General features: G+C 42.0%; 1 protein-coding gene across 2 annotated transcripts in view; it reads right to left on the reverse strand.

Annotated features, from left to right (window-relative positions):
* Positions 1-23,630, reverse strand: part of LOC109934535 (dynein axonemal heavy chain 3-like) — a 429,003-nt gene that overhangs the window by 55,937 nt on the left and 349,436 nt on the right. For both annotated transcript variants that reach the window (XR_007264478.1, XM_048610380.1), the window contains exons 53-58: positions 19,105-19,238; positions 13,909-14,071; positions 10,821-11,003; positions 4,206-4,364; positions 1,993-2,100; positions 372-536 (exon numbers count right to left, since the gene is read on the reverse strand). Coding sequence is in view for 1 of the 2 variants with exons in the window: in XM_048610380.1 (XP_048466337.1) it covers positions 372-536; positions 1,993-2,100; positions 4,206-4,364; positions 10,821-11,003; positions 13,909-14,071; positions 19,105-19,238 (912 nt within the window). In the remaining variant the exon portion in view is untranslated. The remainder of the gene's footprint in view (positions 1-371; positions 537-1,992; positions 2,101-4,205; positions 4,365-10,820; positions 11,004-13,908; positions 14,072-19,104; positions 19,239-23,630) is intronic.

Raw genomic sequence — 23,630 nt, forward strand, 5'->3', positions numbered from 1 at the left:
AGACCCGAAACATCAGCCTTCCTGCTCCTCTGATGCTGCTTGGCCTGCTGTGTTCATCCAGCTCTACACCTTGTTATCTCAGATTCTCCAGCATCTGCAGTTCCTACTATCTCTGAAACAGTGAATGCTGTGACGAGGTGCAAGGATTCTGTCTCTTTTTAAAACATATTTGGGACTGTCAGATTGTCTTCATTTGAGCTGTCTCCAACATGGGTACAGATGTACCAGTGCAACGGTATGTGTGGTGGCAGACTGGGTACCTTTACATGCATTGATGGTGCACAACCTGTGACTGTTACATTTTCTGTCACCTTACTGATTGCTGGAACACAACGTGAAATAAACTAGCTTTAACCTGGTGTAAACTTTACCTTTGCGACTTTATCATAGACTTCAATGGCTCGAACCCAGCTACAAAGACCTTCACAGGCTGAGGAAACATTCCTAATGACACATGGCTGAAATTCAGGACTGCTGATAAAGTCCCTTCGAATGTGGGCTATCACTTTCACAGGAATATTGTCTTTGTCGAAGTCCTGTGAAGAGGACAACATAACACTGATAAGCAGCAGAACTGACCAGTGGAAGCAAAGACTTTGTGCAGAATCTGTTCAGTTCAGAAACTGGATGAGGCTCAGATTGTTGGGACATTTCCTGGTGAAATGAAAAGTGAGAATGTACTTTCAGGCAGGTCCCACATCCAAACACATCTTCACCCCCATCCAGCTCTGTGAACACGCTCATCTTCAAAGAATCGTTAATTGAAGCTCAGCGAATAATATTATTAGATGTAGCCTGCCCTCCTGCATGGGAGCTCATCCCTATAACAGGGCTCTTTTTAAAAAATTTTATCAAGTCAAATATTTATTCACAAAGTATATTTCTTCATTCCAAACACATTTCATGCAATTGTAGTTCACTGTGATACTGGTGAAGTCTGACGTGAATTGTGGTTCATCAAAGTTATCTCTCATCTTTCAAAGTAATCAATTTACTGTTGGTCCTAATCTCTACACTGTGGCAGTATTACACTCCTATGCTATTCCCATTTCTTGGGATTGTTGGCAGCAACACAATGGCACAAGGCAACAAGGAGGTAAAGGAGCTAAACACATTGGTGAGGATTGCCAACCATCTGTCTGTGATCAATCTCCCGGGGGGAGCTTTTTAAATTTCATTGCACACTCCAAACCCTGACTTGAGGTCACGTCTCGCTCAGCTGCACTGTGACTGCTATGTGATGGTGTAACCAGATGACTGAAGAGCCCAGTATTATGAATGATGCAGCTCTCAGAGTTAGCACCTATTGTGTACAACGATAACCTTCAGAGGGGCCTCCAAGAGTTGTCTTCAGAGAATCACAAAATTGTCCATCCTGTTTGCTCTGACATTGCGAATGAACAATGCAATTGGCAACATTCTTCTGCCTTTTCCCTGTCCCTATCCCCCAAACATTCTTCCTTTTCAGGTTAACAGTCTTCAATTGAACCTGTCTCTCTTCTTCGAGAGAAACGTTCCCAATTCTCCAATCTATCTTCATCACTGAAGTTCCACATCCTTGAAACCATTCCTGGGAATCTTTCTCCGATGGCTTCACCTTCCCCTTAATAAGCAATGTCCAGAAGTGGATACAAAACTCCAGATGAGGCCAAACTAGTGCCTTGTACAAGTTCAACATAACCTCATTGCTCTTTCACCCTGTGCCCCTTTATTGAAGCCTAGAATGCCGTACTCTTTAATTAACTGGTTTCTTAACTCATTCTGCAGCTTTCAATGCATTGTGTAGATACCCACCCAGGTCTCTCTACTCTTGCACACCCTTTATAATTGTATCATTATTTAAATCGACTCTCTGTGTTCTTCCCATCAAAATGTATTAACTCAGAATTCCCCACATTAAGTTTCATCCACTGCACCAACCTGTCTATGTTCTCTCCAAATTGTACACAATCTCTAAAACTCCTGCCAAGTTGTATTTGCAGTGGACTTTACCTTCAGTGATTCCAGGAATTTCATATCACTCAGCATCTTCTTTGCAGAGGGCCAGTAATCATCTGTGATTCTCCCATTCGCATCCACTTTTTTCTCAGGTTTAATTCCCTCAAGAAGGAGGATAGAAATTGGACATAAGGTTATTTACTGCTACGTAGAAATGGATTTGTTTCTGCTGTTTTACATGTATTAAACTGATTTGCACTATTTCATCTGGTACTTGCAGGGGTTTGGAAGCCCGCTAAAAGGAAACTTGGCATTTTGTGGAGAAAATGAGGCTTGCTGAGGTGTCTGGATCATATTGAAACGTTTGTATAAAGCGTTTTTACACCTTCAAATGCCCCTGTTAGGTGCTGTATTGTGATGTTTTAGTGCATTGGTTCCTTAAAGGGATCTGTCTTATTCGGGCACATTGGCCCTTACATTGACCCACCCTTGTGTACTTGTTCACATGCACTACACACTTTCCCAATGGACAAAATGGCATATTGCAGTAATAATGTATCAAAATGTCCTGTCAGTCTTTGTTGTCAACTTTTCTGCTGTTATTTAAATAGCTGCGGCAGACATAAATATAGTTTCAACACATGAGAATATCTGAAAATATCTTCTGCTGCTCCCTTACATTGATTGCCAGAAATTCTTTTCTGAAATGAACACTTCTTCCCCATTGATTGTTTCAATAGCTGTAGCCATTATCAATGTTTGGTTGAGTTTTCAGAGCTGATAGACTTCACAACAGTAGATTTATACCTTTGATGTAGTCACTAGTTTGTTGATATAAACTAATAGGATTACACATTACACAAAGTATTTTACAGATAGCTTAATTCACTTTTTCTTAGAAGTAATATTATGGAGGCTTTCATTAGATGCAGAGAGATTTATTTTTCTGCAAAGTTTGTAAAATATTTCCCATCAATATTACGTTGTACCTGAGGATTGTACTGCTCACCACCTGTACTGTGAACCTGACCATGTGTGAAAAGACAAAAATGGTGTGTGAGGCCACTTATGGGTTAGGCACGTAGTTTGCAGACCATGAAAGTGTGCTGGTCTAGTTTTGCAGAGGCCAGAGAGAGAGGTTCAGATTGTGTCTTAGGGGAAGGACAAGCAGCAATGACAAGCAGCAAAAGTTGAACCTTTGGCAGCAAGGCTAGTCAATTGAAGGTGCTACAGAAGGAGCCTTGGTGTGTCACTGCAATGCATCTTGTAGATAGTACACAATGCTACTACTGAGCATCAGTGGTGGAGGGAATGGATGCTTTTGGATGTGGTGTGAATAAACTGGACTGCTTTGTCCTGGATGGTGTTAAGCTTCTTGAGCGATGTTGAAGTTGCACTCAAATAGGCAAGTGGAGAGTGTTCCATCACACTCCTAGCCTATTCCTTGTAGATGGTGGACAACTCTGGGGAGTCAGGAGGTGAGTTACTCGCTGCAGGATTCCTAGCCTCTGACCTGCTCTTGCAACTATTCCATTTATATCGCAAGTCCACTTCAATTTCTGCTCAATGGTAATCACTAGGATGTTAATAGCAGGGATTCAGTAATGCCATTGAATGTCAAGCTGAAATGGTTGGGTACTCTTGTTCAAAATTGACATTAGTGCCACAAAAGTTCCAGGTAATGCCACTTGCCACTTTTCAGTCCAAGTCTGGATATTGTCCAGTTCTTGTTGCATTTGGACTACTTCACTATCTGAGGAGTCGTAACTGGTGCTGAAATTTGCCATCATTGGTGAACATCCTGACTTCTCACCTAATGATGTGGAGGGAAGGTCTTCGATGAAGCAGCTGAAGATGGTTGGGCCTATGACACTAGCCTGAGGAACTGCTGCAGAGATGTCCTGGACCTGAGATGACTGACCTCCAACAACCACAACCATCTTCCTTTGTGCCAGGTATGACTCTGACTGGTGTAGAATTTGCCCCCTGATTTCCATTAATTGCAGTTTTGCTAAGGCTCCTTGATGCCACATTTGGTCAAATGTGGCCTTAATGTGGCAGTCACTCTTACTTTACCTCTGGAATTCACTTGTGGAACTTAGCATGATGAAAAGTTGTTAGTACAACTATTCTGTAACATGATCAGCCCATACATTCCTCAACACGTACAAAGATACCGTACAAGGCATATTGTAGGAGCGTGCAATTCGTGAAAATGCCATACGCACTTTTTTCATTAAAATTAGACTTTGTTCTTTCTGGGATACCTTCAAGATACAAATGGCAGTGAGTGTGAGCCGCACCCCTGCTGGAGGGTTCTGCATGGTCTTCAGCAGAGTGATATCGCTGGCCTTCAGTGTGTCGAGAGCCGTGATAGCATCGTTGAGAGCTGGCATGGCTACACTCAGCTTCTGTTCACACTCAACCTACAGAAGAATCACACAGTTACACTCTGGTTGGAGGACATAAGGTGCAATCAAACACAATTATATCAAAGTACCTCATTCTTATTACACCAATTAAAACCTCTGTGATACAGTCAAATGGGATTTTTTTTCTCTAAATTAGAGACAAATTTTTTCCATTTCAGTGTCACTTACTCTTCCATTTGTCAAACAGATCATTATCATGATTAAAGAGAATTGATTGTTTTAATGTATTTAAGACAACACCAAAACTTCCCACAGTCATTCTGTATGCCAGCAGATGTATGCGATATCCATTAAAACAGAAGCAAAAAGCTCCATGCAATTATATTGCAGCAAAGATCACCGCTGTATAGAGGTTAGTTGACCCACACCATCAATGTCGAGTTTTGAGTTCAACTGAGTAAAACCCTGACAACAATTGGAGTGAACAGGGTAGTAATTTGAGTGAAGCTGAAAGATTCTTGCAGCATTGCAATGCGCTTTTACTGGGAATAATAAACAAAGGATCTCATTTATTAATATCTCTTCTCAACATTTGACATTGACTTGAATAAAATTTGGTAAGATTATAATTGTTTGTGACTTGTTTATTGTATCAGGAAAATATTCCAAAAGAAGCCATGCAACAATTTAATGGTTTTATATAATAAACCTGAAATCTGTTCAGTAAAACACTACCACAAATTGCAATAAATAACTCATCGAGTTTTTTTTTATATTTAGATAATTGATAAATCAAGGTACAGTTTTATAATTAACAGGAAGAGAAAGACAAGTACAGACAATAAACCTCACAGATGCAATCTACGTAAAGGTCACCTTCTCAAACATAGCTTTGCTCAGATAAGTCTTTTCCTTTAACAGCAGATAAACACCTGCAGTAACTGAGAGACCAGCTCAGGTCAGTCTCTCCCTGTCAACTGCTGCAAATGTCAGAGCCTGTAATTTCCCCTCAGGCATTTGGAATTTGGACCTGCAAGTTTTGTGCCCCTATGTTTCGGATTATAATGTACGCACACGTATACACATTAACATACACACATACAGATTCTAATGTGTGCACACATACACATGCTAACGTACACACCTGTACACATACTAACATACACATGTCCACATGCTAATGTACACACGACATACAAATTTTGCCATGTAAACATGAATATACACACATGTACACTTAATACCATACACACACATACAAATGTTAACATATACACATATTAACGTAGAATACACATGCTGATGCACACACATGTACACACACTAATGTACACACATACACATGCTAACATACATGCCCACATGTTAATACACACACAACATACAAATATACTCATGTAAACATGTGAATGTATACACATGCACACATGCTAACATACACATGCACACATACACACATGCTAACATACACATGCATACATGCTAACATACACATGCTAGTGGACAAATATGCTCTTAATTTCATTAGAATACTCAGATCTTCAAATGCGTTAAAGTAACGTAAACATTTTGAGCCCAAAGAGATATTAAACAGTCTTGTGTAAGAATGCAAGTTATGTGTCATTCATGCAGAGCCCAGGCATAGGTTGATTGTGATTCTGCAATCAGGGAAGTTTTCAAAATCATTTATGCTGTAAAGATCCCTTCCAAAGAAATGGGTAATACAGAGATATCTCAGGGAGGATACATTATGTTAAAAAAAGCTTGGGAAATTTAAGTGAACAGATCAGAAAAATGTTTTTATTGGCTGACCACCTGGAGACAGTGTAGAAAGAACCTTAAGCATGGTTCTGTGAGACTCAGGGGCATGGCAAGTTTGGAAACTGGGGATCCAACAGACGCAGAGTTTAATTGATCGATCTAGAAGATATACCGACTGCTGATCTGGTGATATGTTTGCTAGATTCTCTGCCCAGTCAATTTGGACCCGATCTGTCTGCTAATTTTATCATTTTGCAGTTCAATATTTTCCTCTTTAGTTCCTTATCATTCTGTTCCATTCAGGTTTCCCATGTTTCACTCACTCTCACATTAACTATTTGCCCCCACTTCACTTTCCAGACGAACTCAGATAATACCACAGTCTGTTATTGTTGAGTGTGTGACCTAGCGGGTAATGCTGGTTATGCCCTGTGCTGTTGTCATCTTTCAACAATTCCAGTTCCTTTATTGCAGCCTATTCGCTCATCTTTAAAATCATCCAATGTTATATTGTTTTGCTGCTCTTATATATCACTCAGAACTCTCCAGTTACACCACATTATTATGTTTTGTTAATGAGATGAAATACAACTGACAAACCCAGCTTTTATTCTCTGTCTCTAACTCTTCTGTGGCTTATGTAGCATACCAAAAAGTGAGCAAATGCCTTTCCAATTTCTTGCCTTGTGTTATGACATTTGCATGATTGATAAGGTTTGTGAGTTTGAGTTTGAAGCATTGTGAAGGTAAGGTTTGTATAAAGTCACATTGGGTAGAATCTTATAGGGACCTGAGCAATTTAGACTATGACAAGAAATGTGCCAGAATTGGGCCACAAATCTGGCAGAACCCATCTTGATGTTGGGAGATTCTTGCTGCAGTTTTTAGGCTTTTGCCAAGTGATGAGATTTTTGAGCATTAAGTTGCCAATTAAGGGGGGTTATTGCTTGTTAATTGTCTTATTAACATTAAAACTCATCTCATTAATATTTAGGTTCTGATCTTACCAAAAGCCAATCAAACTAGATGTCAAGAATTCTCGACATGGAATAATGAGCAACTCCAGCTCACCACTGGCCCTGAGTGACCTCCACATTGGACATTGGGCACCGATATCTCAGGACACACTCCATGGGCATCAGGTACACACGGCCCATAACCATGGTCAATGGTATCTGACACCTGCCACCCTCATGGTCCACTTCCAATCAACTTACTGGATGCTGTAAGAGTCCATGGGATCCAAGGAAATTTGGCTAATTGGATCCATAATTGGTTGAGTGTCAGACAGCAGAAGGCAATAGTTGAGAGGAGTTTGTTTCCAACTGGAAGTCTATGCCCAGTGGGGTCCCACAGGGGACAATGTTGAGTACATTGCTGTTTGTGCTTCATATAAATGAATTAGACTTGGGTGGAGGAGGGTTGATCAGTAAGCTTGCTGATTATACAAAAATTGATGGGGTAGTAAATAGTGAGGAGGATAGCCTTCAATTACAGGAGGATATAGGCAGGCTGGTCAGATGGGCTGATCACTGGCAAAAGGAATTCAATCCAGATAAATGTGAGGTGATGGACTTGGGCAGGACAACAAAGCATGATGAATGGTAGGACCTTGGGATGCACCGAGGGACATTGGTGCGCATGTACAAGGAAACAGGTGGATAAAGTGATGAAGAAAGCGTATGGGATAGTCGAGGCATAGTGTTTAAGAGCTGGGAGGTTATGCTGGAAAACTATAAATGTTGGTTAGGCCTTAGTTAGAGTATTGTGTGCAGTTTTGGAATCCACATTATTGGAGGGGTGTGATAGCACTGGAGAGGGTGCAGAGGTGATTTACCAGGATGCCGCCTGGACTGGAGAGTGTCAGTGATGGAGAGGGATTGGATAGTCTGGGATTGTTTTCCTTAGAGATTGAGAGGGGACGTGACTAAGATGTATAAAATTCTGAGCAGCACAGACAGGATATACAGGAAGAAGCTTTTTCCCATGATGGAGGGATCAATGAACAAGGGGCATGGATTTAGAGGAAACCTGAGGAAAAACATTTTCACCCAGCAGGTGTGGCAATCTGGAACTCTGCCTGTAAGAGTAGTAGAGGCAGAAACCCTCATAACATTCAAGAAGTATTTAGATATGCATTTGTAATACCAAGGCATACAGGCCTATGAGCCAAGCACTGGAAAATGGGATTAGAATAGTTGGGTGGTCATATTTGACTGGCACAAACTTGATAGGCTGAAGGGCCTGCTTCTGCACTGTTGACCTCTCTGACTCTATGACTTCTGCACCTCAAATCTGCACCTCAGGCTGCCCTGGTATCTTGCATTGTAATGCTGCATCAAGGACACTGTGCGTTCAGGGACACACCTAGCACATAGACGGGACTAGGCTGTATCTCCAGGCTCTTCATTCGCTGCCATTGTCCTCACTCAATCTGAGCCTGTCTGGATGCTCACAGTATTCCCGCCTCACATTGTCCCCTCAGCCAGAGATTTCAGGCTCATTTTACTGCCATATTCATAAGTTCATAAGAAATAGGGGCAAATAGCATTCTACTCTGCCATACGATCGTGGCTGATGTGCTCCTCACCCCCATTTTCCCGCCTTCTCCTCATAACCCTTCAACCCACTACAACTTGCCCCAAATAAGGGGACCAAAACTGTACATAATTTCCAGGTACGGTCTCACCAAAGCCTTGTATAGTTGCAACAATACTTCCTTACCATCATATTCTATTCTTTTAGCTATAAAAGCCAACACTCCATTTGTTTTCTTTGTTACCTACTGCACCTACATGCTAGTTTTCTGTGACTCATGAATGAGGACACCCAGATCCCTCTGCACCGGAGTACCCCAAAGTCTGTCTCCATTTAGATAGTAGGTCGCCTTCCCATTTTTCCGACCAAAATGGACAACCTCACACTTATCCATGTTAAACTCCATCTGCCACATTTTGGCCCACTCTCCTAACCTATCTATATCCATTTGTAAGATTCTTATTTCCTCATTGCTGTGCTATTTAGTGCAGCCACAAAGCCAAGGTGTTTGTTATTGTTATCAGTAGCTATTGGTCAAATCAAGGGTGATAGCTGTGGCTCAAGGAGGTCCTGGCACAGGAAGTGTAGGGCAGCCTCTAGTACCAGTCCAGGGCATGCTCAGAGCAGTAGAATCAGGATCCTCTCCTCACAAGGGGTAGGAACTCAGTGTCAGGCGATTCACCACCTGTATTAATTCTTCCTGTCCTATGTGGGCTCCTTTCCTCTTAGAATGAGAGAGGGAGACAGGTGTTACAGGAGATGGCTGTGGTTGGGTCAGCTATTATTGTTGGTGCAGGAGGAGGTTCCTGAGTGAGTGAATACATAGCGCAGAGGGCATGAGGATTGGTGATGTTGGGAGTTGGAGTGGGTAATGGCGAGAGAGAGGAGATATATGCAATAGTGAGAGTGGTTGAGTATGAGCCTTGGTGGGAGGTAGATACAATAGAACAGGGTGGGTATGCTCATATTCAGTGTGAGGTAGATAGAATGAGAGAAGATAGTGGCACTTAGAGTAGCAGAGTGGAGAAGGACACTGATTGTCTTCCTACAGTGTTGGGCATTCTGCCAGATGGCTGAGACTACTTGAACTAGGGTGGTGACCTCAAACCACAGGCTGGCATGGCCTGGTTTCATGCCCTCCACTGCTAGCACTTGGGGCACCTATGCACTGCCCTATCCAGCAGGAGCTCCAGGTCCCTGCCCACGAAGTGGGTGCCAATTCTCCCATCTGTCATGTCTGGGGCAAACATCAGGAACCATGCTGGGCATCTCTGGATTGACATTGTATCTCTGGGTTCAAAACAGGATCTTAAAGATGGCACGGATGCCAGGGATGTTGGTATTTTTGTTTATTGAAGAAACCGACTTGATGGATCTTTTCTATTTTAAGTTGAATATAGAGAAAGTGTACAATTAATCATATTGGAAACTGGATTAAACAATTAGATTGATGTTGTGAACTGTGAAGTTACGGACACTCCTCCTGCCTCAGTCCTAACACTTTGTCCATCTTAAAGCAAACTCCAGGCGCTTTGAGAGAACCAGCATCCCACCACTTTGTTTTACCCTCCTTAACATTCCTGACAATTCTTTGACAAATAATTTAACATCTGTAACCCCAAAGTATTATTTTGGATCTTTACACAACACCAACACTTTCATCCATATTGCCAATTCTAACATTGTTGTTGGGAATGTTACTCTCCCATGCTGGAGTTGGGATCATGTCGGATTTTGGATCAGTCAGCTAAGCAATGGGTTGGGTCATTGGGAGTGTGGAACAGGCTGATGTGTGGAGTGGAGAAGCTAACAGTTCATGTGGTGCACCTTGTGTCAATGTGGTGCTGATCGACGTTGTCCAGGTCAGTTATTTCTTTAGAAATTTTACCTCGTTCAAATGAAGCTTGGCACATTATCAAAATATCCAGTTTTCGGACCATTCAGTTTTTGACCAGCTGCATTTCAGATACTGAACAGGTAATCGTAAAATTAAAGTCTGGTAAATTTACTCTATTTAATTATTACAATACAATACAGTACGATCTCGTGTCCAGGGGGATCCTGGCTGTACTTGGTTTTCCTGACCATTGTAATCCTGTGGTCGTAATATTCCAGGAGCTGTAAGCTGGGGGTTTCTGCTAGTCAGAGTAGGTTTGACTTTGTTGCTGGATCTTTCTCTTTTGAATATTGGACAGCATCCAAATAATTTACCTTAATCGCTCGGGCCTCCTGTGCTGCTTTGTTTGCTGTCTCCTCATCAGCTTCCACCACCCTCTTCACAACCTCCACCTCCAGTGTCTCATCAGCAATGACCTTCAGTAGCTCCTCTGTCTCTTGGTCTCGTTCCATTAACAGAGGTTTTAACCCTGTTAGTTCCTGCTGCATTATCGAAATCTGATTGAGTACAACAAAGAAGGATCAGCTCAATATATGTGCTTGTCTGTATGTGTATGTGTTTGCGTATCTAGCTTTGTGTGTGTGTGTGTGTGTGAGTGTGTGCTTGTGTGTGTGCGTGTGCGCGTCTGTGTGTGTGTATAGATTGTGTGTGTATGCTTGTGTGGTGTGTGTGTATGGCTCTGTGTGTGTGTGTGTGTGTGTGTGTGTGTCACTGGAAAGCTAGTGAAAAATACAAATAAATGAGAAAATAAGAGTTTCTGAGAGCAAGAAAATGAAGAAAAAATTTAACAAAGTTCACACTGATCCTATAGATAATGAATCTGGAGAATTAATAATGGAAGTAGGGAAATAACAGATGAATTGAGCTGGTATTTTACACCAGTCTTCACTACGCAAGATACAAGTAACATCCCAGAAGCAGAAAAGCAGGATAAATCAGGAAGTGGAAGTGAGGAAGGAACTCAGGAAAATTATAAACACTGGAGAATTTGTACTGAATAGATTGTTGGAACTACAGGCTGACAAGAGGCCAGGTTCTGATGGACTTTGTCTTAGGATGTAAAAGAATGGCTAGTGAGATAGCAGATGCATTGATTTCAATTTTCCTAATAAATCCTCTAATTTGGAAAAACTACCAGTAAGTTGGTAGCTAGCAAATGTAACTTTTTTTTTATTAAAAAGAGAGACAGAAAGCAGGAAGTGTCAGGCCAGTTAGGGAAAATGTCAGAAGCTATTATTAAAGATGCTGTAACGAGGCATTGAGGTTATCAGGTAGAGTCAACATGGTTTTCTCTAAGAGAAATCATGTTTAACTAATTTATTGGACTTCTCTGAAGAAATAATTTGTGCTGTAGATAAAAGGAAAACTTAGATTTCCAGAAGGCATTTGATAAGGTGCTGTAGCTAGGTTATTGCAGAAATATTGACATGGATAGAAGATTAGGTGGCTAACAGAAAGCAAAGAGTAAGAATAAATGGCAGGATGTCACGAGTGATGTGCCACAGGAGTCAGTATTGGGACCTTGACTTTTTGCAATTTATATAAGTGATTTGGACAAAGGGACCAAAAGTATGGCAGCTAAATTTGCTGTAATATTTATCTGTAATCTATTTATCTGACTGTAATGTTTACCCCTTTAGCTTTATTTCTTATTTTCTAACTTATACTATGAATCACTGTAAAGTAATGTAACTTTATTTTTCTTTAATTTCTCTATTTTGTATGAAAGATTTGTACCTAGGAACCTTGTCCCTGAGATGGCGCTGTGAGGGGTGACATTGTAAACTTTTCATTGTACTCCTGTACTTCTGGACCTAATTCTAATTCCAATTCTGACGACATAAAGATAGGAAAGAAAGAGAGCTGTGAAGAGGACATAAGGAGGTTACAGAAAAAAAATATTGACAGGTTAAGTAAGTAAGCAAAGTTGTGGCAAATCAAGTATAATGTGATAAAATGTGAAATTGTCCATTTTGGAAGGAATAATAGAAAAGAAGCAAATTATCTAAACAGTGAGAGATTGCAGAACTGTGAGATGCAGAGAGATCTGGGTGACCTGGTGCATGAATCATAGAAGTTTAGTGTGCAGGTTCAGCAAGCAATCACAAAACCCATGGACCCAGGTTCGATTCCAGCCTCAGGTGACTGTCTATGTGGAGTCTGCACATTCTCCCCATGTCTGCGTGGGTTTCCTCTGGGTACTCCGGTTTCCTCCCACAGCCCAAAGATGTGCAGGGTAGGTGGATTGGCCATGCTAAATTGCCCGTAGTGTTCAGGGATGTTTAGGCTAGGTAGATGTGACATGGGAAATGCAGGGGTAGAGGAATGGGTCTGGGTGGAATGCTCTTTGGAGGGGTGGTGAGGACTTGTTGGGCCAAATGGCCTGTTTACACATTGTAGGGACTCTATGACTCTAACAGAATGCTCTGGTTTAGTGAGAGTGATTTTGAATGCAAGGATAGAGAAGTTATGTTTCAGTTATATAGGGCATTGGTGAGATCACACCTAGAGTACTGTGTACAGAACTGATCACTGTATTCAGGGAAGGATGTAAATATATTGAAGGCTTTTTAGAAAAGGTTTTGCCAGACTGATACCTGGAATGAGTGGGTTGTCTTGTGAAGAAAGGTTGGACAGGGTAGGTTTGTATCCATTGGAGTTTAGAAGACAAGTATTGTAACATACAAAATCGTGAGGGGTAGATGTGGAGAAGATGTTTCCTCTTGAGGGCCAATTTAGAACTAGGGATCACCCATTTAAACTTGGTAAGGCAATTTCTTTTTCTCTCAAAAAGTGTTGTGTCTTTGGCATTCTCTTTCTGAAAAGGTGAGGAAAGAAGAATCCTTGAGTATTTTTAAGGCAGAAATGGAGAGATTTTAGTTAATCATGGGAGTAAAAGGTTATCAGGAATAGGTGAGAATCTGGATTGGAGACTACAATCAGATTAGGCACGACCTTATTGAATGGTGAAGCAAGCTGAAGGAGACAAATGGCCTTAATTCATGCATTTGTACATCCATGGGCTTAGTAAGTCCTCAACATGGACTGGTTAATGTGGTTCACCAGGACTTTGAAATAATGAGATCAAACCAATCAGATCTTCACTTGCTCACAACTAAAACGGCACACAGCCTTCTCAGCTGTTCAATCAGACTGTGTGTAACTCATACATCAGCGGTTAAACAGGAGTGTGTGTAAGGGAATTCACAAGTGATCGTGTGGATTGGAAGGATCTGTAATGATTATAGGGGATACCTTTTCTGATACACAGCCTGGGTATGACCAGCATTTACAGATCAGATGGAGGAATTGGGAACTGGATTAGAGCTAGTCAAATAATGAAAGTACTGCACCAGGTCCCAGAGCCAGGGACATACTATAACACACATCACTGAACCCTACCTGAGAGGCTGCAAAGTCCAGCTTTTCCAATCCAACTATGTACCTGTTCTTATTAGCCAATAATGCAAGTCTTTTTCTTTCCAACAGGTTTTTAAATGTCTTAATCAGTTCGAGGTAGGACGTGGGCGTGATGTAAGCTCTCCTTTGAAGAGTTTCATAGAATCTAGAGATGATAAGATGGTTAGTGTAATAAGAAACAAGCAGAACACTGTGATTCTGAAAAAAAAACAGAATGAACTAGAACGCTCAGCAAGTCAGCAGCATCTGTGGAGACAGTTCCCAGACCTGATAGTACGGTGGCTAGCAGCTGAGATTCAAATGGATCTGGTTTTTGACTTCCACAGAAGGGAAAGATCCGAGAGCAGGGAGACACCATTGAATATCCCACCCAGTCTAACGGCACATGCCCCTCACGCCATGTCCCCTTTAATATCCCACCCAATTCTAATCCCACTCTCCCCCACACTCCCTGCACCAATTATTGCCTCACTCAGTCTATTTCGATCTGCTGCCCTTTGTACAATCTCTGTAAATCTTGTTCAAATGACTGTTTTATAAAACTGATTGCTCTGACAGAACACTGAAGCTGTATGGGTAGAACTTAGAAACACCGTAGGGCAGAAAATGATAGTCAGGTTTGCATATAGATCCCCAAACTGTAGCAATAATTATGGGCAACATTCATCTGTATTTAGATTGGGTAAATCAAATCAGTAACAATGGCGTAGAGGAATAACCACTAGATAGCTTTCTGGATCAATATGTTGAAGAACTAATATAGGACAGGCCTTCCTAGACTGCTTATTGCATAATGAGAAAAGAATAATTGGCAATCTAACTGTGCAGGGCTTCATGGGGAAGAGTGATCATATGATAACATTAGAGACTCGGGTACTGAATCTAAATGAAAGGAAATTACAGTGGTATAAGGGGTGCCTATGATAAATTGGGGAACATTACTTAAAGGGATGATGGTGCATGGACAATGACAAACATATAAAGAGTGCACAGAGGAACAGCAATAATTGTTCAGTTTTGTTTGGCACAAATACAAAATGTGAAGGGTGGCCAAACTGTAATTTACAAGGGAATTTATGGATATTAGATCCAAGAAAAGGGCATAAAATATCAGCCAAATAAAACGGCACACCTAAGGACTGGGATAGGTTCAGGCTTCAGCAAAGGAGGGCAAAGGGATTAATTGGAGGGAAAAATAGAGAACTTGTGTGGAACATACAAACTGACTGCAAAAGTTTCTATAGGTATGTGAAGAGAAAAAGATTGAAGACCAATGTAGGTCGCTTACAATCAGGAGAAGTCAGAATGGGGAACAGAGATGACAGATCAATTAATTACATATTTTGGTTCGTTTACATAAAGGAGGACTTAATTTATGTCCTAAAAATATCAGGGAACACTGTGGCTCATGAGAGGGAGGAACTGAAGGAAAACAATATTAGTAGGGAAATGGTGTTGGGGAAATTAATATTTTAATTTGACAATGTTTTGTATACAGGCATAGGGAGGCTTATTTGATTTGACTGTCTGCCTTCATGTCTTAACAATAGGGAGAAACAGGAGGGTGAATGATATAGATTACTAAAAAAATTGGCATATTACACACGAAGAGGAAGCTTTTTCCTCAATGGATGATGTCACTGGGAACACACTGCCTGAAAGGCTGTGGAAGCAGATTCAATAGGAACTTTCAGTCAGAGGTTTGTAAAGGAATTGTTTGTAGAAATATTTGAAGACTCTTTCAAAGGACATAAGTGGGCAGAGTGGGCCAAAAAAGCTGCTTCCTGGCCTCTATAATTCAGTTAACATCCTTGTCTTTCAACAGAGCTAAATTAATGCTGGGTTGTATTTAGTATTGAACGTGTTGGTCCAATGAAAGTGTTAGCAGCCATGGTTTTCAAGTCGCTGAAGGCTGATTGCAGTGTGAATCATTCCCACACAGTCTGTGTAAATTACAATTGTTTAGCAGCTCAGGAATGTGCACAGAATGAGACTTTCAAATCAAGAACTCAAACTGTAAAATAGAACAGCCTTTATTGTCACGTGCACTTGAATGAGTACAGTATAAAGTTTGTAATGTCACCACTTTGGCGTCATCTTAGATACAAATACTTTAAGTGTTTGTTACAGAATTGAAAGGGTAAAAAAAATACTTTAGCATAGGAATACAAAGTTTTACAAAGTACTCGACTTACTTAGAGTCCAGAATAAGAATGAAAGTATCTTTAAAAAGTACTTAACTTACACTCCTTTTCATTGAGTCAGTGCCTGCTGGGGTTAGAAACACAAGGCATCGCTGCCTCCATGCACTGGCCTCTGGCCTGGACTCACCTCTGGGAGTTGCCTCCAGGACTCCCCTCTGGGACTCATCTCCCTGGCCAGCCTGGGCTCGGACTGCCTCCCGCTCTGGGCCCCAGCCCACGACTCACCTCTCAGATTCGCCTCCCGTGCGCCATGGCCTCCGACTCACTTTCCACCTTGGGGTGGACTTGGACTCATCTCCATTCTCCATTCCCCCCAGGGTGAGTTTAAGAAGTTAAAAGTTGGGTGGGGGAATGGGGGTGTGTGCGGGGGTGGGGGGTTGGTGGTGGCGGGTGCGGTCGGGAGGAGGTGGGGAAGAGAAAAACTGCCGAAAAGAGAAGTGAAAAAGAAAGAAGAAGGAAAAGGAAGTGGAAAAGCAGAGGAGCTCCCGCTGGAACATCCTACTCTGCTGCCAACCTGAGGCAAAAATACCGTGGATGCTGGGACCTGAAATGATGGGCATCATCTTAAATTTCTGTCTGTCAAAATACCACTTTCCTCAAAAAATGTCACCACATTTCTTCACTCGTTTCTTTTCTATTAATTAAGGTACCATTGTCCCATGCTATCCTCAGTTCCAGTGTTTCAGTGGGATATTGAATATCCCTGTCCTTAGTTCCAGTGTTTCAGTGGGATGTTGAATGTTCTGTGCTGACTTGGGTCTCAGTGTTAGTTGAGATGTCATTGTAAACATTATATCAGGAGGAGTTGAGTTATCCCTTTGGCCTTGTCTCACTGCCATACAATGGGTTCATGGCTGACATTGATCTTACTCCATCTGTCTGCATTCACCCCATATCCTGTCATACAATGGACAACTACCAGTCTAACAATCGTCACATCAAAATGTACCATATTGACCTTGTATCACTTGTCATTTCTGAATTTTGCCTACCCTTTGTGCATTGAATTTCACTCTGAGAGGTCTGACCCTAATTTTTAGATTCTGCTCCTTAGTTCTAAGCTCCCCAACCAGCAGAAATAGTTCCTCCCAATCAACCCCATTGATCAGATGTGGTCACAGTCTCCAGATGTAGTCTAATCAGCAGGATTGTCTGCCCTCTCAATATTAAGCCAGCATTCCATCAACCTTGTTGCTAATTTGCCCAGTTTACCATGGATACTTTCTGTCTCATCTCATTGAAATCAGTTTTATGGAAATCTTAGCATTTTCTCAGTTTCTCCCTCCCAACACTATGTTTAACTGGATCATATTATGATCACTATGGGGTGAACATTCACAAGTCATTAAACTGTGAACTCAGTCTATCTCATCTATCTTCACCTGATGAAGGAGCAGTGCTGTGAAAGCTTGTGATTTCAAATAAACCTGTTGGCCTATAACCTGGTGTTGTGTGACTTCTGACTTTGTCCACCCCAGTCCAACACCAGCACCTCCACATCAATCTATATCAGCTCTCATTACTGAATCAAACATGACCCATTACTCTGTGTCTACAAGATGAAGCTGCAGAAAATGATCACAAGCACACATTGGGAATTTCGAATTCCTACGCTCTGCACATCCCAACTGATGTGAATGTAAACATTGTCTGCGAAATGTTCTTCTTTTGTAGCAGAGAAGGAGGGATATTAGATTTCTCCTGCTTGACCTCGGTGTCATAGTTAAGGAGCTATAACTTTTATCTGATTTGTACACATTAGAATTTTTGCATTTATTGATAAAGGAATAGAGTATAAATGTGGGGAAGTATTCATTCACTCCCTCCACCATCAACACTCAGTCGCAGCAGTGTGTACTATCTACAAGATGCACTGCAGAAATTCACCAAAGATTCTCAGACAGCACCTTCCAAACCCATGACCACTTCCATCTAAAAGGACAAGGACAGCAGATATATGGGAACACCAACACCTCCAAGTTCCCCTCCAAATCACTCACCACTCTGACTTGGAAATATATCGCCGTTCCATCAGTCACTGGGGCAAAATCCTGGAATTCCCTCCCTAATAGCATTGTGGGTCAACCTACAGCAGGAGGACTGTAGCAGTTCAAGAAGGCAGCTCACCACCACCTTCTCAAGGGCAACTAGAGATGGGCAAGAAATGCTGGCCAGCCAGCGACACCCACATCCCACAAATGAATAGAAAAAAGAATATTGCTGCAATTGTATAAGGCATTAGTGAGACTACATCTGGAGACTGTGTACTTGAGGAGGAGTGTAGTTGTTTTGGAGGCAGTTCTGAGGAGACTCACTAGATTGATTCCAGAGAGAGGGCTTTGTCTTTATAAAGAGAGATCGAGCCATTTAGGTCTGTACTTTCTAGAGTTTAGAAAAATGAGAGGAGATCTAATTGGGGTATGTATGATGCTGAAGGGGATTGACAAAGCAAACATAGAGAGGATATTTCCTCATATGGGACAAGCTAGAAGGAGAGGTATTAGCTTTAGGATAAGATGTGACAGATTTAAAACAGAGATGAGGGAAAATTAGTTCTCTCAAAGGGTAGTGAACCTGCAAAATTCATTCCCCAGAGTATGGTGGATGCCAGGACACTGAATAAATTAAAGGAACAGACAGATTTTTAATTATTGATGGGCAGAATGGCTTTGGAGAGCAGGCAGAAAAGTGGAGCTGAGGCTGAGGTACGATCAGCCATGATGGTATTAAATGGTGTAACAGGCTCGAGGGGCTGAATGGCCTACTCCTGCTCCTAGTTCATATGTTCTTATGATCTTATTTGTTAACTTATGGAGATTATTAAATAATGTGGTGAGAAATTTCATAGCCTCTTTGACCAATTCTTTCAAGATAAATTATTAAAGAATTTGCAATCTCAGGGAAGCATTATTAAAGTATCAGTAATACCAGTGAATTAAAGTCAAACAATAATATTCAAACAGCAAACAGTCACCTTCCAGAAAGAGCAATGACACTCTGGTGGAAATGTTTACACATGAACACAGCTTCATTCCAGACAGCCTGTGACATTTCAACATCATCCAGAAAATGGTTCGCAACTTTCTCTAAGGCATCCTCAGGCCAAGCCTACAATTTAGAAATGTGAAAGAGTACAACATGGATTTAATTCACATTCATAACACAGTCTCCTAGCAAAGAGAGAGACAGTGTGAGACATGGAGAGACAGTGCATCAGAGTGAGGCAGAAAGAGAGAGTCAATATGAGACGGAGAGACAGAGAGAGAGAGAGTCAATGTGAGACATAGAGAGTTGGTATGATATACAGAGAGAGAAAGTCAGTGTGAGACAGAGAAAAAGAGAGAGTCAGTGTGAGAGAGAGACAGTCAGTGTGAGACACAGAAAGAAAGTCAGTGTGTGAGAGAGAGTGAGACAGAGACAGAGAGATGGAAAGAGTGAGAGTCAAGGTGAGACAGAGTCAGTGTGAGACACAGAGAGAGTCAGTGTGAGAGAGAGTGAGAAAGGGAGAGCGTCAATGGATGATAATGGAATAGTTTAGGTTAGATGGGCTTCAGATTGGTTTCACAGGTCAGCGCAGCATCGAGGGCCGAAGGGCCTGTACTGCGCTGTAATGTTCTATGTTCTATGTGAGACACAGAGAGAAAGAGTCAATGTGAGAGATGAGAGAGTCAGTGTGAAATAGAGAGAGAGGGGGAATCAGTGTGAGACAGAGAGAGCGTGTCAGTTTGAGGGAGAGACAGTGTGGGACAGAGAGAGAGTGAGACCTTCACAGTCCTTCTCCCTGATTTGTATACCCATATTCTCTCTCTCATTAGATAAACACTGACAAAGTATTTACTTGGAAGCTGACCTACATACTGTGGCTCCATGCACAAACTACCACTGACATCGTGAATGGGCCCTACTATTTCCCTCTTATCCTTTCATCCTTAGTGTAATGTCTTTTAGTGTTGGTGAGAGAGAAATTGTACACTCCAGCTTTCTCTCTTCACAATGAAGTGGGTTAGTGAGAGATGTCTGCCACCTGGCTTTGACCATGACCTTCATCTTCTGGGTGATGGTCATGCATGTTCATTGGAGGGGCATTGACTGGTTACCCACTGGTCCATCCTCCAGGAAGGAGGAGTGTTGTAGTGATTGGAATCAGGTGGATCCATTGACTATGACATCCTTGATTGGTTGTTAACCTAAGCCAATCAGGAAGCCCTGGCTGACCAATGTAAACAGGGGATGTGTGCACTGGCACTCTCGATGCCTTTTGGGAGGGGTGGGCCATATGGGGTGTGGAGTGCCTTATTGCCCCCCAAACTTTATTTTGATTTGCTCCCTACCCATCCCCCTCACATTTTTTTCTCCACATAGGCATTGCCCTAGGGGCTCTGCTTGATACTGATGCTTTTGTCACGTGGGTGTTTTTCCTGGTGGTGGTATGTTAATAAAGTTATTGGCACACCCTGTACATTTTTTATCTGTGTCTCACACCTGCACATTCACACCGGGGGGTGGGGTTGGGGAAGACGAGGACTACTGCTGGCTGGCAGTGGTGTAGGAGCTTTAAAAAAAATAAATATATGAAAAAAATATAAACAAGCTTTGCTTGTTACTGGCTCCCTGGTCACATGGTCAATTTTCCTGGTGGTGGAAATATTGAATAAAATTGTTTTCACATGGTGTCTTCACTGAGTCGCTGCGCTTAAACACACTTAACATGGGTGCTGTGGGGAAAAATAAGTACCACTGCTATGTAGCATTAGTGTGGGGCTAACCGAAGAAGAAATTAAAAAGAAAAAAGTGAAAGGAAAAAAAGAGAAAGGGATAAAAGAGATAAGGGAAACAATATATAAGCAAGGATTTAGAATCTCCTCAATTCAGGGAACTGACTCTGAGTTGGCTGGCCACAAAAAAAAATATAAACAGGGGATTTAGAATAAGAAGTATAAACAGGGATTTATAAAAAAATATAAATAGGGGGTTAATTATCTCCTTAGTTCAGGGGACTGTCTCCAAGCTGGCTGGCCATAGCCAGTGTACTGTGCACAAATAAATAAAGGGTGACTTGGTGACAGGATACCAGCCTCTGTGCAGTTATTTCAAGTGTTGTAGGGGAAATTTGTTGACCGCTCACCTGAGCAGGATAATAAAGGTAGGATCTCCCAATGCAAAATGGAATGAAAGGCAGAATCCAACAGGAATGGCAGGAAGGTGAGAGTGTCAGGGAGAGACCCCACCTCTCAGGTAGTCTTCGGGATTCCAGCAATCAGGGCGAATTGGCTGGAGAGTTGGGCCTGATCTTCCTGTTGGATGTGATGAACGAAAGTAGATATCCAGTCCTGTCTGGGTCAGGGGACGGGAATGGGATGCGGCAGGGGTGAGGGGGTAGGGCGCAGGAAGGGATTGAGGTCAGTCAGTGTTGCTGTGAAGGGGGTCAAACTTTCCCAAACTACTGTCCTCTGGAAGCTCTGCAGATCAGTGTGAAGGGGGTACAGTGCGACAGCCCAACGCTTGGCTGGTGGTGAGAAGGGCACTACAAGTGAGATCTTTCTTATACACCCAGTCTGTCTACACCAACGCACGCTTCCCTCAAAGCAGCTGCGAGGGTATCAATTCTGTCACACATCTCCTTCTGGAATGTGCCTTTTCAAAGGAAATATGGGAAAGATGCAGTGGTTTTTGATAAAGTTGTCCCAAGCAGCACTGTGATGCAGGACTCCATGTTCTACGGTCTGGTCCCTGGGATGCACAATGAGACAAACTGTGCCCAGAGGACCATCAATTTGGTGAAGGACACTTTGGCCTGCCCAAAGCTTGTTGGTCTTCCAGAACATGGAGTTGACCTCGACCAAGTGTTGCAGACTGGCACATTCCATGGTCCAGGACTATGTGCTGAGGGACGCACTAAAGCTTGGGGCAACTGCTGTCAAGGTACAGTGGGGAAAGACCACCGTCTGAGATCTTCCTGCTGAAGGTAAATGGGGGTCTATTCAGTTATCAGATTCTCTTGCTGCCTCAAATATATGTAAACATAATCTTTTAAAAAGAGATGCCTTTGTTTGTTTGGATAGAGTTAACTCCAATATTTGTTTGTTTCATTGATATACTACTATACAGAATCGAACTGTGTTTGTGACTATATACATATATAAAGGTTTTTTAATGAATAAAGTATATTTTTGAAATAAAAAGAGACAGCAAGTTCATGAAGTATGTTGGGTCACAAAACAATCGCCCACTTGAGTGTTCTAGTTAACCAAAAGTGTGCCTCTCGGATGTATACCCTCTATTTACAAAATGGTGTCATTTTGCAACATGGAGCTGGTTGGTTCTTACACTTTAATGATTTTTTGGGTGTGTTTTGTGATGGCCCAGACTTGTCTCAGATTATATCTTCAACTCTCGCAAGTCAGCAGGCTACTGAAGACAGGCAACCAAAATGACTGATTCTCTTTTGAGGCTTCAGGTACCAACCACATTCCAAACTTGCTTCGCGGGTACTTGCTGACAAATCTATCGACTCAAATTTCTGTTGTTAAACTTGAATATTTAATGGACACGTTGCCAATTGCACTGTCAATGATAACCAATTTTTAAAAATATTTTAGAAAGGAGCATTAGGACAGATGGGACGTCTTATTGCAGCTGTACAAGAGCTGGTGAGCCCACATTTCGAGTACCGCATGCAATTCTGGTCACCCTACTATAGAAAGGATATTATTAAACTAGAACGAGTGCAGAAAAGATTTACCAGGATGCTACCTGAGCGGGCAGGTTTGAGTTATAAGGAGAGGCTGGATAAGCTGGGACTTTTTACTTGGAGCATAGGAGACTGAGGGGTGACCTTGTATTAAAATCATGACAGGCATAGATATGGTAGGTTAGTGAACAGCTTTTCCCCATGGTAGGGGAGGCTAAAACTAGATGGCATAGGTTTAAGGTGAGAGGGGAGAGATACAAAAGGGTCCAGAGGGGCAATTTTTTCACACGGAGGGTGTGAGTGTCTGGAATGGGCTGCCAGAGGTAGTGGTGGAGACAAGTACAATTTCATTATTTAAGGAACATTTAAACAGGTACATGGATGGGATAGGAATGGAGGGATATGGATCAAATGCAGACAAATGGGACTAGTTTAAATTGTGAAGACTGGACGGCACAGCCAGGTTGGGCCGAAGGGCCTGTTTCCATGCTGTGTACCTCTATAACTCCATAACAGAATGAGGCTATTAAACAACTCTTGCTCTCTGCAACAAGTTTCTGATCTGATGTGCAGCTCCATTTATCCTCCAGAGCTCCCCACCCTTTATATTCTTCCCAGTAAAAAAACACATTGAAACTTCCTGCTCGCAAAACAGGTGGAATACATATAATTGAATCAGAGATAGTAGAAATTGCAGATGCTGGAGAATCCGAGACAACAAGGTGCAGGGCTGGATGAATACAGCAGGCCAAGCAGCATCATAGGAGCAGAAAGGCTGACGTTTTGGGCCTAGACCCTTCATCAGAAAA

Source organism: Rhincodon typus, chromosome 22 (genome assembly GCF_021869965.1).
Source record: "Rhincodon typus isolate 14 chromosome 22, sRhiTyp1.1, whole genome shotgun sequence".
In the NCBI taxonomy this organism is placed as follows: domain Eukaryota; kingdom Metazoa; phylum Chordata; class Chondrichthyes; order Orectolobiformes; family Rhincodontidae; genus Rhincodon; species Rhincodon typus.